This window comes from Macrosteles quadrilineatus, unplaced genomic scaffold (genome assembly GCF_028750875.1).
Source record: "Macrosteles quadrilineatus isolate MER2022 unplaced genomic scaffold, UCM_ALF_1.0 Scaffold_9__3_contigs__length_116548681, whole genome shotgun sequence".
Lineage (NCBI taxonomy): Eukaryota > Metazoa > Arthropoda > Insecta > Hemiptera > Cicadellidae > Macrosteles > Macrosteles quadrilineatus.
In genome coordinates this window covers 114802887-114821408 of record NW_026542602.1, presented here as the reverse complement: position 1 = coordinate 114821408, position 18522 = coordinate 114802887, and the positions used below count along the sequence as shown (strand labels likewise).

The following is an 18522-nucleotide window of genomic DNA, read 5'->3' as shown; positions in this document are numbered from 1 at the left end:
GTCGAAGATTCTCAATGGATAAATTCCTGAATGTGTATCCCAGACGAAGTCCCACGATTCTCAGAAAACGGAGCTGAACTCTTTCGATGTCTTGTGAAAAACCAACTGTATATCCGATGGGTACCATACAGGAGAACAATATTCCAACAAGGGGCACACTAGCTTAACGAATAACGTCCAACGTCCTTAAAAGCATATAATGCCCACACAGAGAAGCCATCTCTGTATACTCTTAGAATGAATCCAAGGGCTGAGTTCGCTCTCCTTAATTGTTATCCTGTTAACTTGATTCATTGATTCTGCAGGGTTGAGAGATTATGTGAATGATACTCCAAGGTCGTTAACGAGGTGGATCGAACAAGTGCGTTCCCATTTATTGAATAGTTAAAAAGAGAGGTTGTTGAGAACCTGTTGAATGAAACCACTGTGTATTTAGATTCATTCAGAAGAATTACTATTTCGCAAACTCCACATTGAAATTTCATTCATGTTTTACAGTGCCTAAACGGCAAAATCCCTATAGTGCATAACGGAAAGAGGAGTGTTCCGCTTAGTGGAACAGCCAAATGATAGCTAACTCCAAGCGAAAGCAGGAGCACAAACTATTGAACATCTAGCTTAAAATTATCGTACACACCACTGAAGTATTGCTCTGATGAAGCTGCTAACCCTGGACCAGAAGCTAACCTTGAATAACCACGTAGATAAGGTCTGCAATAAGCTGTCAAGGGTATGCTTTGTGCTACTAAAACTTAGGTATCTGGTCACAGAGAAATCCCTGATGAATGTTTATCACTCTATGTTTCATGGCTCCGTGTTTAGCCCGGACGTGTTTGACGCGGACACTCTCAAAATGGTCGGCTTAGGCTGACGTACGCCTGTCCATAGCCTCAGCGTTGAACATATGTTTGTATAATATGTAGATAGTCAAGTTTTCCATGTTTTTAATGATGCCATCAATCCCCCCTGGAGTAAAAGATTTAAAAAAGACCGGTATTAAAATAATAAGGTAACCAAGGGTCACAATCTTATTCATATTCATATTCACATTCTTACAAATGACTATCTACAGCCAATTCATTTATAACTGTCTGGTGCAGACCAAGGAAAACATAGATAACCTCAGCTGCAGAAACCAGCTACATCGTTATAATACGAGAAAAGGAGAAGATTTAAATGTTCCTTTCTGCAGGCTTAGTAAACAAAAAGACTTTTATCTGGTCCTTGGCATCAGACTTTATAACCACCTGCACCAGGACATAAAGTCAATCCCTCTTAAGAGCTTTAAAAAGAGAGTAGAGGAGCTACTCAAGGCGCGGCCCCTGTACTTTATGAAGGAATATTTCACAGAGGAAAATGGTGAATGGACCTCGTAATCTACAGCCATGTAAACCGCATAAATATATAAAGTATTAAAACTAAAATGTTTGTAAATGTTTTTCTTTGACGAAATCTATCCAGTCACTACTGGTCATCGATGGATACATGGTATAAAGGTATTATAGCCTATGGTTTACGATTTATTTGTTCTGCTTCGTTTGGTTGGCAGTGAGCACGACGATTGACGAACAAGAAGAAGAAACAGAAAGAACAGGAAGCAGTAAAAGAAGAAAGAGAAAGCAAAAGAATATCATAATATAATAAGTAATAAGTTTTTTTAGTTTAGGTTCTCTCGGTTGTTTTGTATAATATGGTTAATAAGCAGTAATTCAATTCAGTTCTAGTCCTTGCCAGTACAGTGTTTTCTCATTAAAGTGCTACAAAAATAGTTAATTAGTAAATAAATAGTCCTTTACATAAAAAAAAAACTAGCATTAGGTTGAAAATTAAAGTTCACACCCTGTTTGTACCTATTTAATCATTGCAGACATGAAGATAATTGTAAAAGTTTTACAAGGACAGGAGTATGCTATAGAGGTAGGCCTTAGGCAAGTTAGATAAGCTAAGGGGAAACGTCCGTCCTACTAGAATAAGTAGTTTTCATAGCAAGGTGTTGAAACAAAAAAAAAAAACAGTACTTAAATCAGTAAATAATCATGATATCCTACACCTCTCTGCCAGTCTCTGCCTGGTTTGTGCTCTATCAAAAGATTAAGTTAAGTAAAAGGCCTAACCTACATAATTGGCTGCTAAACACGTTGAGTGCGGCAGGCATTTTAACAGGCGCTCGCCAATGGCGGCAGAGACCCGGCACGTTACCGTAACAGTGAATGCAATTGGCATTCAAATATTTCAATCTTATGAATATCAAAAGAGCAGCGATGATTGTACTATGTTACCCCGAGATTGGATGTAGTTCCCAAAACACCCAAAGGTAGCACTGCCTGGATCAGTAGTCAGTGGCTTTGTAATATGGCTTGAAGAGAGAAAATCCTCAAAAGCATTGTCAGACGGGATTTTTGGGAAATTATAGTACCAACCTACACCAAAATAAAGCTCACATTCTAAAGCTACAGGCTAGCAATGATTTTAACGTTCCCCAGCAATGGCTAAGCTCATACTGAACTAATGTAGTGGGGGTCGCGCAACTGAATCAAATGATGTCGGCCGGTAGGAGCGCTCGTGGCGCGACTACATCAATTGATGTAGTCAGCACTGAACGTGTTAAACAATAGTAGCCCTAGGCCTATTTTTTGGGTAGCCTAATACTGAACTTGACCTACTTATGTTATATTGCATTTTTCCATTAAAATTAGGCTACTTATTTGAAGGGTAGGCCTACACTTCCGTATCTGTTATCAAAAACAACCGAATGAAAAATTATTCGATATAGCCCATCGATTATTTCATTCGATATATTGTTTGGTTAGTTAGGTAAGGAACTAACCAAACGATATCTATAAGTATAAAAGAGGATGCTTGTATAAACTTATATATATATATACTTATATATTTGGCATATTTGGCAGTGAAACTCAGACACCGCTGAACCGATTGCCACGAAACTTGGTACATACGTGTAGAATTTCATGGAATAGGTTTATACACCATCAATTTCGTGATCCGTCCAATCGGCTCCGCCCCAGTGGCTCTGGAGTTTCCCATGTTAACCTTATGAGAAATGGAATTAATGAATCTTAACAGCTAATGAATCTTAACAGCTGTTTCAATGAAACAAGTTGGTTCTGTTCTATGATGTTCAACAGCATTAAAGTTACAAGGATTGCCAACAGGGTGCAGCACTATTATTTCTTTTACATTTATGACAACAGCTAATTTGCAACCAAAAGGTGAGTGAGCGTAGCGAACGAGCTAACCCGAAGGCAAGTGAGCGCAGCGAACGAGCTCCAACCTAAAGGTGAGTGAGCGTAGCGAACGAACTTCAACCTGGAGGCGAGTTAGCGTAGTGAACGAGCTAACCTGAAGGCAAGTGAGCGTAGCGAACGAGCTAACCTGAAGGCAAGTGAGCGCAGCAAACGAGCTCCAACCTAAAGGTGAGTGAGCGTAGCGAACAAGCTCCAACCTAAAGGTGAGTGAGCGTAGCGAACGAGCTCCAACCTAAAGGTGAGTGAGCTTAACGAGATCATCTTGAAAATTAAGAAGTTAAACGGGGCAAAGCCCACGGGAAAGCTAGTATCGAATAAAATAATCGATATACTTAGGCTACGGATCGATATTTTCATTCGGTTGTTTTTGACAACAGATACGGAAGTGGATCCTATTTTAAGCACTTTTTACCATTGGCACTTTTGGGGGATCCAACTATTCCACCCTCAAAAATCGTGTTTGAACATCATGGAAATCGATGATTTTTGGGGCTTGAAAATTTTCATTTTTTTACTTTATATCCCTAAGTTAGGCCTAAAGCCCCCCATACACTACAGTATCCAACATGTTGGACGGACATGTCGGGATCCGACGTCTTGTCGAACATATTGGACAGTGTGTGGGTTCCGACCCGACATGCTCGACGGATATGTCAGGTCGGATGCTCGGTCCGGTAGCACCACCCGACTCGAGCCGTCCGTCTGACATGTTGGACCCATCGAACTATTTGGACCGTGTGTGGGAAACAGTCGAACTGCTCGCCTGACTAGCCACAGTTTCCAGTTAACTTGTATTTAGTGAGTTGTGCATGATAACCGTCCCATTTTTCCATAATGTCATTTAATAATAATAAACAGTTCTGGTCAGAATTTATTTAACTTGTAATGGTACATTTTATTGGGCGGGGGGGGGGTTTGTTTTAATTATTTAAAGGCCACGAAGGCTTGAGCGCGCTTGACAACAATGTCAGACATGTCCACTGCAGGTCAAGTCTCCTAGTTCGTGACTTGACCACCGCGACCTCGGGGCGCTGACGTAGACGTGGTGGGGAGCAGCCGAGACGCCGGACAGTGGACATTTCTTGAGACAGTCTATGGCGAGCGCTTGTTCGCCGAACACCCTCCTAAGATCGTGCAGCGGACCTGCGACCATAGGTCGCGGATGTCGACTCGAAACGTGCGAGACAAAATACATAAAAGCGACAAAATAATAGCTCGAGAGAAGTATCGTCAGACGTAAGTACAGCGGTCTATCATTACGTTAATAATAATCTTATTTTCCCGTTTTACTTTGGCGAGTAAAAGTTAACCTTATTTACTATCATCTTAGTTGTAAGTGATTAGCGTATTGTATTTCTTGGGCCGGCACTGCGTGTGCGGTGCCACAGTAGCCTACACTTTTTAGTTTATTTATCGGAGGTTATTTTATTTTATTTTATCTAAAAGTATTTTATTTAGTTATATTTCAAAGCCAAGAAGTTCATTGGCATATTAGCGCTGACTCATTTCATTTCGTTATTTTATTATTGCGTGTGGCGGCCTTTTTATTTCACTACGAGAGTTTTATTTTTAGTTTTTATTTGAGAAGCGATACCTTTTGTTAGACCTAGAAGCTGGTCACGTATTTTCGTTCTCCTAGAAGTAATCCATCTCAGAACTAATATTTCACCTGACTTGTTGGGTAACATGCTCGATAGTGTGTGGGAAACGCCCGACATAAAGGTAGGCTACTTATTTAACTTAGTCCATTTTAAATACGTTTTCCTTCGGCAGGGGTACCCATCCCCCCCTAGACTCATGACGCACCCCCCCCCCCCAATTGAGCAACAGCCCCCCCCCAACAAATTAGAAACATTATTCCCCTGCCCAGTATTATTTGTAAAACTAATGGAAGTTTTATAATTTTTTAGATATTGAAAATTCAAACCCAGTTAATCTATATAAATAAAATTATAGTATTGTCTGTACATTACTCAGAATTATACATATTTTGGGTTATTTTTACGTTTTATACATTGAAGAAGTTGAAAAATGTCTTATGTCCAATTTATGTCCGTAAGTCATGGCCCAGAAGGCATTTTACGCAGCCTACTCGTACTGATTATGATTCTAATGGTTTGATTGTATTACAGGATTGGCGAGTGTCCTTAGCCATTAAAATATGGCCCCACTATTTTGAAAATAAAATAACGGACGATCAAAAACCCAATTTTGTGTGATTTTTCAAGTTTTTTCTCCATGTTTACTACATACGTCATTTATGAAATACTAATACACGTCATATATGAAATTACGAACAGCTGTTTTAGATAAATATTCCTTTTTCTAGCTGTCACTGACATGTTAGCATAAATGTTGTTTACGAATACTGTGTAGGCCCTAACCATTTCCGATCACTTTTGTAACCATTTCCGATCAAGTTTGTAACTATTTCCGATCACTTTTGTAAGCAAATACAAAATCAAGTGAGATTAATAATGTGTGGCTTTGGCTTACATAACGGGTTTGATTTATCACTGGTACTAATACAGTATGTAACTGTAAATTAAATTAAATAACTACCCGTCATCCAGGTCGGGAACCGGAGATTCTGTGTGTATCAAGTTGTACTTGATACCGGGAAAAGACCGTGAATCAGTGTTGTACAGGACTGGAAAACTTATCTTTCTATATAGGCCTGAATAAAATTAGAGTTTTATAAGTCACCTAAATTTACAGTTTTTTATTGCCAGAATGCCCAGAATATTTATATAGCGTTCGTAACCTCTGCTTAACGAATTGTCAGCGTCTTTCTCTTGACATAACGACCCCCTCTCCCTCCCTTTGGAAACATCACAGCTCCTTCGATGAAAATGAAATGGAAACAACGCTTGCGCCAACAATCGTCTGCTCCGTTTTACACTAGTCTGCTGTGCGCTATGTTACAACAGATTTCAGATACAACAGCTGGGGAATGATGACGTTAATGCATAGTAAACTGTGATTGAGTGATTAGTAACCATGGTAACTTTAGTAAGGCTGTGATTGGGCAATGAGTAGGCCTAAATATTGCGACTTGTTGAATTTGTGTTTGAATTGAAGAGAAACCTAAAGAACAGAAGATCAAAGAAAGAGAATAACAAGATTGTTCTCGTTACATTCTTTTTTAAGAGTGTTTTTATTATCTCTAAATACAATTTTACACTTTTTTATTACTTATCTATCAATTCCTATGCTGTGATACAGCACCTACCGGCAGCCTATCTGTATATCATGAGCAGTAGCTTATAACACTTTCTAAGGTGTATTATTTACGTTATTTATAGCAATGCAGTGTTTGGCTAGTTATTAGTTGAGTTTGAGTTAGCTTTAATTTTAAACATTGCAGTTTGTACATCTGAACCAAGATAAATTATTTAAAATGTCATTATTGCACAATAATAATGATTGTGCAATATTGAATTTCGTTTATAAAAATGCAAATCGTGACGTTAATGGCTGTTTACAGCGTTTTAATGGGTTTTGTTGGTATACTATATTGGATTAACCGTACTTTTAATTACCCCCCCTCCCTAAAAGTCCTTTGTAAGTATTATAACCTATGCTACTTTATTGTATTTTAACGAGCTATGTCAACAAAGCGTGCTGTGCTAAGTCGCGGTGTAGCTGGACGTGTCTGTACCACACGTTATCTTTATCTATCACAGCAGTTGAGCCATTCCGTGCCCTCCCTCCTAGATCTCACGTCTTGCTAATCTTGAATAATAACTTGCTACACGAATCCTAAAATCCTATTTTAACTAATTGAATTCAATAATATAACTATTATCATTAATTAATCTACTTTCTATCTGGTGATTTCGTAATATATCTTTGATTGTCGTCACGTTGAACACTGTTGCAATTAACTTTAACCACCCCCCCCCCCATTTGAATTTTTTGCAACCCCCCCCCAAGAATTTCAATGACGCAGTCTGCGTCACAGCCCCCCCTTGTGGGCACCCCTGCCTTCGGACACTTTTACGGTACAGTAGGAGTAAAATGCCGTTTTTACCCAGAAAACCAGGTTTGAAACGTCGTAAAAAATAGCAAAGTGCCGGGTTAACCAAACTAACTTAATAAATATAATCCAACCTAAACTTAATCTAACTTAACCTAACCCAACCCAACCCATGCTTAGGTTAGCAAAGTGCCGAAAATGACCTATTTTGGGTAAACCAGGTTAGGTTAGGTTAGTATCAAGTGTTTGACACATTGGTACCTATTTATTTAGTATAGGTGCCTCAAACAAATTTTTAATTTTGATATCATACTTTATAGTTTTTTACCTCCTGAATCCAAATAACTTAACTTATACTTAAATTTTACTTCAATTCAGGACAGTAGCCTTTTGAAGCTAAAATTTTAACTTACTATATAGTAGGCTGGCTATGATCATAGACTAAGGCCGGTTTTATGCACCGCGACAGTCACGTGTCGCGTGTCGCGGCGCGACTCAAGTTCTATTGAGTTAAATGGGAGCATTTATGCACCGCGACAGCGACAAACTGCCGCACGAGCGACTCGGAGATCTCTAAATACCCGCGACAGGTTTTAGAATCGCAGCTTCAAAAAAATGTGTCGCGCGCGGTTCAAGTTCTATCGGATCAAATGGGCACGTTTATGCACCGCGACAGTCGCGGCGCGACAGTAGTATTTTTCATACTCCACGTGGTATATTCTCCATATATTTATATTGATTAATGTTAATAATTAGTATATAAATGAGTTCTTTACCCTTTATTTGTAATATAAATTACATCATTATATTATGTAATGACATTTTTAAGAGGGTTGACTTAATTCCAACTGTAAATTGTATGTGTTGTTTAAATAACTGGGGTTTTGTCATTAACGTGTACAACACTACAGGGTCTATATTTAAACAACTTAATAATCACTTCTACATCACAAACACAACACACAACATTGGATTGAGAACAGACTGATTTCTTTAATTCCCCCACCACCGGATGTGAGTTTACGCGACAAAAAAGTGTCGCTGTCGCGTGACATTTTGGTCAGCCGCAAGACGTGGCGCGACTCACGACTGTCGCGGTGCATAAAACCAGCCTAAGCAACACAAGTAGACTCTTCTTCCCATATAGTAAATTTTTACTATATATTATTTCCTCAAAATTATAGACCAATATCTATTGTTCCAATCTTCTCAAAAATCATTGAATCGGTGGTTTATGAACAATTAAATGGGCACTTTGTAAACAATAATATGTTGACAGATTCGCAATTTGGATTCCGGGAAGGAAAGTCAACTGCTTCGGCAGTTCTAAAAGTAATTAATAAAACAATAAATGCTTTTGAAGACAAAGAAATTGTTTCTCTCACATTGTTTGACCTCACAAAAGCTTTTGATTGTGCACTTTGATTGCAGCACATTGAAGCACTTTTGATTGTGTTCCTCATAACATTTTGCTTAGTAAAAACAAATTTTATGGCATTGAGAATGCACAGTTAGGTTTCGTTCATTCGTACTTAAGTAATAGAAAGCAGTATGTTTCAGTTGGTGGGATGCAATCTGGCTTAAGAGACGTGGTCTCTGGTGTTCCACAGGGCTCGGTCCTTGGACCATTTCTATTTATAATATGTATCAATGATTTACCACGAAATGTTGGGATTGACTCTGTAATATATGCAGACGATACCACCCTAATCGCCACTCATAAAGACATTCATACTCTAAATACAATGACCAATGAAGCCATAAACCTAGCTTCTGTTTGGTTTTCAGCGAATAAGCTTAAATGTAATTAGGATAAAACGCAAAATATTTTAATTGGCCTCTCCAATGAAATTGAAAAACACTCAGTCAAATTGCTGGGTTTTTGTATAGATTCTAAATTAAATTGGAAAGAACAAATAGAAAACATCTGTAAAAAGATTTCCCGCGTTAATTGCCTAATCTGGAAACTCAAAGATTTTGTTACTTTTGATTATTTAAGAACGGCATACTTTGCTTTTTTTCAGTCACATATTTCCTATGGACTAATGCTGTGGGGGCATTCGTCTTGTTCAGATGAAATTCTTATTTTACAGAAAAAAGTCATTCGGACCATTTTTGGAGCGGGTCCTGTGGATCACTGCAGACCTCTTTTCATCAGGCTTAGAATTATGACAATAATTAATTTATACATTTATCAAATTAATTATGCAGTATACAAAAATTAACCTACATGAATTTAAGATAAGACAAGATTTTCATTCTCATAATACAAGGAATAAACTACAGTTAGACATAACAGCTCATAGACTTAAAAAAATAGCAATAGTCATAGACTAAACTGCATTAATTTTTTAAATAAATTGCCTGATTCGGCCAGAACTGTATCCTTCAAGATATTCAAATCTAAATTATGTGAATGGTTGATAAGTAATCCTTTCTATGGCATCCATGAATTTCTAAAAACAAAAGTTGATATTGAATTTTGATGTGTATCTACATGATCCATATTCTCTAGATATGTTGTATTTTAATTAACTAAGTATTTTGTAAAACTTTGTATTTTATTTGTTAATTTGGAATATTTTGTATGTGTTTTGACTATGTCTATTCCTTTGTACAAAGAAAGGTCAATGGCAATAAAACTTGATTCTCTTGACTCAATGCTTCCTAAGAATTGCAAAACTTCAGTACGGCATTGTCTAAAAAGGTTACGGAAACACAGATTTCAAGATAGCCTTTCATTTAATATATATGGTGAGATATTTTTAACAAAACAAATGTATTAACAGTATTCCCTATTCAGCTCCATTGATCAAATCTGTCTTTAATCTGACATACTTAGTCTAATAATGTTTGTATTAGAGGAATGTAGCAAACCTAACTTTGTTGCTAAAAAAACGCTGTTTAAATAATGGTTCCAGGCAAGAAAAGTCAGTTAAAAGATAATCAACGCTTTTGAAATTTGTGCAAAAAGTTCCATAATCTCAAAAATATTATAGACTTCTGAGTAACAAGTCTGTTCTCTATTCTAGTCTTTATAAAAATAACAAGATTGTAACCTATCAGCAAAATAAATTAAAACTAAACCTAAGTTGTAGGGTCTCTCCATTACAAGTGATCCAACAGGGTTTGCTTGACCATTTTAAAAATAAATTATACATTTTTACCTATATATATATATATATATACCTTATTAATTCCGAGTTCAAAAGTGATTTTAATATTTTTTGTTACTTCTACAACGAGCATTTTTGTTTTGCGAAACACATTAATTTTTGAATGCAAGGCTTTTTGTTAACTTGCATAACTCTGTACCGTTACCATGAACTTCAGAGTGATAAAACAAAAAGCTTTTTAATCTGGAAGAAACAGCCTAAATATTAACAGCCTTATTATTGTTCAGTAAATATTTAATCTCTCGTCTTCAAACCCATCCAACATTTCGTAAGGAAACGGAACTCGGTAACCATGAGCTCAAGATGAAACAAAAAGCATTTTAGTCTGGAAGACACAGTATAAATATTATGTTCAGTATATATTTAATGAAATATCTATCAAAAACAGACTTCGACCCATCCAAAATTTCATAATAAAACGGAATATTTCAATTTTTTAACACCCCTAGTACTAGGTAGCTTAGATTAAGTTACAGGTGTAGGTAATTATTAAGAAATGTCTAGCTTTTTTTCTTGCAAATTTTTTTGTGTTTGAGATTTTAGATCAAAACTGGAACTTCTACATGCTAAGTTCTAATCTAATCTGAGCAAAGGATTTTCCTTTTGTTTCTGGTGCTACAATGTAAAAGTAAATGCATCCAACAAATAATACCGATGCAAATGTGTAAAAGTTTGCATAAACCCCAATATAGTCTATAATAGGTTGATAGACTACCAGACTGATAAAGCAAAATATAGTGATATTAATGGTAGCAATGCTGGAGGCTATACCTCTGGTGTTTGAAGGGAACAGTTCTGATGTGTAAGTAGAGGATACAACATACATACCAGCACTACAGAATAATGCATAAGTTAAGATCAATATTGGTGACATCCAGCTGAGCTGAGAAACATTTATAGTTGAGTTAAAAAGTAGAAAATAATAAGTCCCTAAACAGATCTGACATATAAGGCATCCGATGCAAGATGTGATCAGCAGAAATCTTCGCCCTAAAGTGTCTGAAGTAAACGACCCAATCAGACTTCCTCCAAGCATGACCAATCCAAATGCTATTGTGATTAGGTCGGATGAAACTGTGAGGTTCGGGGTTTGGTTGAAAATTTCAGTTGTAAAAATCAAAAATGCAGTCAACCCACTCAGAGTTCTTACAGCCAAAAGGGCGTTAAGCAAAATCAGTGCTTTTCGATCCACACCGGATGCAAAAACATCACGAAAACTTGCTTTGCGTTTATTTTCTTCTACACTTTTCTTTATTTCTTCCATTTCTGCTTTAAGTTCCTCCAGGGTCGATGTTCTGAACCACTTGAGCGATTCATAAGCTTTTTCTTCTTCGTTGGCCATGATGTAATAATAAGGACTTTCCGGCTGCCAGTAGAGGAGGAAGACAGGAATGTTAAGCGCTAGGGAAAACCAGGTGTAGTTTTGAAAACTGAGATAAGGTCCGATGGAGTAAGATACAAGAAAGCCCATCCACCAAGAGTTTGAAAACAAGCTGGTAATCGCTCCTCGTGTGGTGTTACCAGCGATCTCTCCCAGATATATGGGGGACGCTGTATAAGCTACTCCCATGGCTATCCCGTGAATAGTCCGAGCCACACCGAGCATCACGGGGGAAGGGAAGTAGAGAATGAGAAACCAACCTAGGATGTACATGGGAGCACTAGACAGGATAACAGGCTTGCGTCCGATGTAGTCACAGAGAATCCCAGCTGGCAGTGGACTGATGAGATCTCCGAGTTCTATGATGGGTATGACCCAAGCTACCTCAGCTGTGGTCATGGGTATTTCACTGTCTGGTCCCATCAAGTGTGAAAGGATCGGGTTGATCCAACCGTAGCAGGAGCCCGAGGCAAGCATGCTTAGACAAGCTGAAAACAAACAAACAAAGAATAAAGTTAAATATAGATAACATGTTTCACATCTTGTGTTGTCTCGTGTGTGATACATCTAGTGATTGTACTGTCATAATTTTGAGTTTATTCAACTGGAAACTTTTCAAATTAGGCTATCTTACCTCTGTGTTGTCCAAATCACCATCAACAGCTGAATACTGACTAGTTTTGGTGCAAGCGTTGTTAAAGTAATTGTTAAAGTATGCAATTCATAAAAAAAAAAAATACATCAAACACTACAAAAACAAATACATCAAACACTACACAAAACACCAGCAAAAAAAAAAAGGTAGCACTATACAGTAGAGTCCCTCTTTATTACATAGGTGTGCTGCCTGGCCACCTTTTAACCAGTCATAGGTTTAACCAAATTTCATTCGGCTGAAGTGACATCTCTTTAAACCGTACAGTAATCATCAGCAAAAAAATTAAATTTTAAATTTAAAATATTTTACTTTAATTTTAAAAATTTAAGTAAAATATTTGGGATACGCATTAGATGTTCCTAATTGAACGAGTTTAGGGGACATCAGTTAAAAACCATTATCTGGACTGGCCTCGGTCCTGAGGAGTCTGGATAAGAGGGGTCAATGAACCATCAAAATATATTATAAGAAGCACAATCTCCTAAAATAGATGGCATCAGCAAATGGCTATGAAAGCGGCATGATAGGATACAATTAACCCTAGCTAGTACTGAAAAATGTTTAACAAAAGTATGCTTTTGCCTACATCTTGTCAACAACAACCACTCAATCGGGGCCTGGGAATATTACACTAGGCCTATACTAAAAATAGCTTATGGAGAATTCCCTAAAATAGAGAAAAAAGGATGGAAAAGAATCAAGAGCAAAGGAATTATGTCCTCATCGAACAAATAGGCCTACATTTCAAAACCAACTTCCTCTAACACTTATATCGCGTCAAGAACAGCTGACCGTCACAACAGAAGGGGAAGCAGATTTTTACTCTATTATATATCCAGTATACTGCCCATTGGGACCTATTAGTTATGATAGAGCTATCGTGGTATCCATATTTTATTTATTCATTTATTTTGATAAGGAGATGAATAACACTTACAGTACTAATTGGACGAAGTAACAAGTCTTAAAACGATTACATAACAACATGCATATTACTGTATACTTTTCAATTGATTAAACTGTGTGTTGTTGTGTATTATTAACAGACATCCCAATGAAAAAATAATAAATCCCGAGATTTAAATAGATTATATTTGACTTGATGTATCGTACAAGTGACCCTAGCTTATGTAATGGAATTACCTGCGAGTGCTGCTATGTACTGGTGGACCAATCCCATGGTTGACAATGTGTCAAGTGTTGGGAACAAGATTTGACCTCCTCAACTGGAGTCAATTGATCTGCTGTGTCCATGGTGGACCTAAACCAATCAACTTTATTCCAAGAAACTGTGATTGATTGTTTAGCAGATTTATCAACATATCGTAAAACCTCTTAACTAGAGTTTGATTAGGTAAATGTTCTGGTTTAAAAGTGAAGTTTTGATCAATTGTGCTGGCAAACTTCTGTAGCTTTTAAACGGTTCTAAATGTTTTATAGATTGGTTATAAATGAAACCTCTACTGTCATGTATGTCTATTCTCTTTAATCCAGACAACTTTGATCTCCAATTAGTCATATTCTTTAGTGATGATGCAGACCTATTTATAGATGATACTGTACAATGTTGCAGGTGACTGGCCAGACAAGGGTGTCAGAGGTGAAGGAACAACTGGATAAGTTGCTGGGAGTGCCTGTACTGCAGCAGAAGTTGTTGTTCACGGGTCGACCCCTCACAGGTGAGAGGGAAAATATGACACAGTTCAGCCTCACAAACTTGCAGAAGCTATTGAAAAATGTAACAAATGCTTATAGAACAGCAGTCCAAATCCATATGTTTTGTGGATGCGCCGTAAACTGAACAGGTCTCTCCCGTACTGAAGTCTGAGACACTAACAACTTTGTTAGCAAACCACCCAAGTTCATAAGATTAGGCTAATATAAGATTTAAAACATTGTCAAACTGATGATTTACTTCCACTCTATAAAATCAATCTAACTCATTATTTTGCATTATTAGAAATAGTTCCCTAGTTAAGGTTTTCATCTAGATTGATTTTTTAACCATAGCTTTACTTCTAGATGAAAAGTTGCTTAGTGACTACCCAACGATTAAAGATGGCACTAAGTTGAACCTCATCGTAAAACAAGAGAAACAAGAGACCAGTTCAAAGAAGCTGCCGGAAAAACCAAGCAGTGGAGAACAGGACCTGACAGTCCTAAAGGATGCTGCATACAAGTTTTTGAGAGACTTCTACTCCGAGGCAGAGACTAAGAGAATCGTCGATGAGTTTGGAAAGGTAGATATGATTTTTATGGTAATAGCCGGTAATGTTAAGATGGAATTGTCAGAAAATAATTTAATGTGCCTTAAGTAGCAGAAAGAAATTAAGTCCATTTGAAAATCATGAGAGTTGTCTGTAGATTAAAATAGACCGGCTGCGGTTGTTTTTCAGGATCATTTTGAGGGTGACCAAAGTTACGGAAATGGTGCTCATGGATCAAGTTGTGACTAAACTTTGCCAGACTGATAAGGGATGTCTCTTAGACTAATAAGGACAACAGTGAACACTGATAGTCTTACGTTGATCAGCAAGAAGTTTTCTCAACTTCAATCACTGTCAGGATAGAAATTAAAGAATACCTTCTGACAGATCTATGTACAAATCTGTACAAACTTCTGCAAACTATCTAGGTCACAGTTCCAATTTTTTATGTCCTAAAACCTTTCTGTCAACTCATCCTTTATCTGATAATTTTAAAAGGGCCACCCTTCCCACAGAAACGTAATCACAGATCGTCATACTGTACCTACTTAAATGGAGCTTTGTTTTTTCTTCATATCGTTTCTGCTACTAAAACGCAGACTAATCATTGCAGATGGATAGAAACCGGCTGGAACAGTAGTGCAAGAAGCAAAGACATAATGCTGGTGTCAGATTTGAGCTATCTCGCTCAGAGCAGACCTTGGAAAACTTTTTTTTTATTCCAACAAAAAAGGTTTAGAGTAAATCACATCTATGTTTGGCTGACTCAATTTCAAGTAACCATTTGAGCTTGAGATTATTCATTATGTTAATTGTGCTTGTTTTGGCTGCAGCAAATGTGTCAAACAAATGTGTACTAATGTTGTTTTGTAACATTTTACCACTGAGTCATGTCAATTTTTATAGCTTAGTGTGAGGTTAGATTATGTAAAATGATCTTGTTTCATCAGCATCTCCTAGTATTAGTTTTTTTTTTTTTTTTTTAAGTAGTACTAAGTTTGTTTGGGATGTAGGCTATTTCTGGTTCGTTCATTTGGGTATTTTTCCCCACCTATGTTTAACTACTTCTGGCATTATTCGACAACCAGGAAACCTTTGGCGACTGAACAGTGCTGCTACCTTCTTACTTGCCAACAAGTAGCAGGCAGTATTAATTAGCAAATAGGCAATAGGGGCAGTTATTAATTAAATGCTTTCTAGCAACAAATTGTTTCATCATAGCATCATGTATTCCATATGTGTCTTGTTGTTTAGTCAGCTTGGCAGTAGACTCCCTCTTGTTATTCAATTTGAACTGTTGCTGGGGATAAATTTGAAATTTATACTTGTTACGCAACATATTCTTCCATCACCCAACTTAATCCCAACCATGTATGTTTTTCTTATTTAAGTCAATGATGGTTTGACATGTTTTTTATTTTGCCCAAAATGATCCCAGAGAGTTTGAACACTAGGGATTTTGCTTCGTTATTTACTTCAGTTAGTTATGGACTGTCAGAATCAGAAGTTAAATCAGTTTATTCAATTCTTAAACACTTTCACTGCAGTTGAATAATAATAGCCAATGCACTAAGTACAAGAAAATGTTTGGATTCCATTCTAAGCAACAAAGGAGCCACTGTATGAAATGTACTGTGTTTCAAGGTTTCCTGTGTAAAATCTTCAGTAGTGTCAGGCCAGCAACCTTTATTTTTAAGGCCACGACTTTAAAATTATCGTGTTGAACCTACTAACCTTGATTTTTTTTAGGAGTTCTTGCGGTCAGTATCTACCTTAAGTCTAGATGACTATGAGAGGATAGCCACTTCATGTCTTGAGGAGGAAAACCAACGAGCTTCATGAGAAATTAGATGATAATATTTGACTAAAGTTGTAGGATTAAGTCATCCTATGTATCTTTACTTACCAGTTGTTATTTATTTATTATTTATGATTTTTGTTTCTTAGTTTTTAGTCGAAGGAACACATGGAAAATAACTGTTCCTTTGCCTAAATCTATGTTTCCTGTAGGCAGATTAACTTGTTTCATTTCATAGTTTACAGATTATGACGGTTTATAAGCTATACTTGAAATTCACAATAAGAAATACAAGTAACCACTAATACTTGTTTGAAGTTGTGTTAACAGAAAAAAAGATTAATTATAAGAGTTCATTCACATCAACGCTATTTTATTTAACTAGTTTCCCTAAGCTGCACATTTGTACTAATTACCTAGCTTAGTGTAAATTGTATCATTGTTTATTAATAAAACTATAAAAAATTGTATTCAAATTTCATTTAAATTTTAGGTAGAATCAGTATACATAAACTACTTTTTGTCTGTAAAAACAAAAAAATCCTTCACAATTTTTGTAGTATAAATGTTTACATACAGTTTGAATAAAATTTGTATTGACCTATAAGTTTACCTTGGCTTTTATTAAATCCTTTATATAAAAAATCATTTAATCATTTTGTTATAAGTTGATGACTTAACAGCTTTACATGGAATCATCATTGGCTCGAGCCAATACCCATATGTTGATAGATGCCCATGACCACCCCCTGACTGAGCTAGTGGGAAAAAATAAATCAATAAGAAACATTAAAGCTCTCAATACTGAATAGAAGCATCCAAATTGCCTGTATTTGGTCCATAGAGATAATAAATGCATAAGGGTAGCCTATGTTTAATCCATTGGCATTGGGAAATCTAAAAATCGCAAAGGACAAACATTTTGACATGTTTCCTAGTGTTGTTGGATTACCTAATATAAGCGACGTAGGAAGTGGTGAAGGAAGTAGTCAAGGCGAGTTGTTCGGAGTGTGGGATCTGTTTATGACGATTAGATTAAGGTATCTACAATCCTAAAATGCTACGGAAAGGGAGGGAAACAGGTCTGTGACGTAGGAAGTGGTGAAGGAAGTAGTAAAGGCGAGTTGTTCAGAGTGTGGGATCTGTTTATGACGATTAGATTTAGGTATCTACAATCTTAAAATGCTATGGGAAGAGAGGGAAACAGGTCCACGATGTAGGGTGTGGTGAAGGAAGTAGTAAAGTTGAGCAGTGTTGAGTTTGGGAATGGATTAATGTATCTGCAATGCTAAAATTCTACGGGAAGAGACTGTAGACTGTATGTTAAAATGATTACGAAGCACGAATCGATACATATTTTCGATACATGCAATCGTTTACAATCAAAATTTACAACTGAGTTGACAACAGCTGATTTTAACTACATAGAGGCTAAAAACGATTTTTACTCCCTAAATATTAAAAATGCTACTTTAGACCCGCAACGCATGCATAAAAACTACTGTTTTTACTGCAGTATGACAAAAACAATATAATATGAACCCTTGATGACTCCCCTCAATTTTGTGGATGCCTCTGCGAACGCCACCTAGTTAAGCATTATTCAAGGATGGTTTGTGTGTAGTTTGGTGCAGATCCGTCAAAAGGGAAAGGGCTTCGCCCCAGTGACTCTGGAGTTTCCCATGTTAACCTTATGAGATAGGTACTCATATTTAAATGGAATTAAAGAATCTTAATAACAGCTGTTTCAACTAAACAAATTGATTCTGTGATGATCAATAGCATTAAAAAGGTTACAATATGTATCAACAAGGGTGCAACACTATTAATAAATTGTCTAAATCTATGACAACAGGTGCTAATTTCAACCAAGCAGCTGTGATACAAAACTAGAACTGTCAAAGTAAGATAGTGTTTTATGTTTATGTTTTTAACTTAATAAATAATTTTTGATAGGGTGTGAATAAGGAGTTTTATTTTTAAAGTGCGTAATTTATTAACTTATTGACTTTTTTCCCAAAATGTTTATAAAAATCTATTGTATTTGTATGGTTTAT

The 18522-nt window shown here is 36.6% G+C and overlaps 1 protein-coding gene across 1 annotated transcript; it reads left to right on the top strand.

Moving 5' to 3' along the window:
• Positions 1–1649: 1649 nt before the first annotated feature.
• LOC129002836 (ubiquitin-like protein 4A) lies at positions 1650–17034 on the top strand. The gene is made up of 4 exons (XM_054430928.1): positions 1650–1917; positions 14034–14139; positions 14483–14700; positions 16417–17034. Exons 1-4 carry the CDS (start codon positions 1870–1872, stop codon positions 16507–16509), a joined length of 465 nt encoding a protein of 154 aa, XP_054286903.1. The 5' UTR covers positions 1650–1869; the 3' UTR covers positions 16510–17034.
• Positions 17035–18522: the final 1488 nt, after the last annotated feature.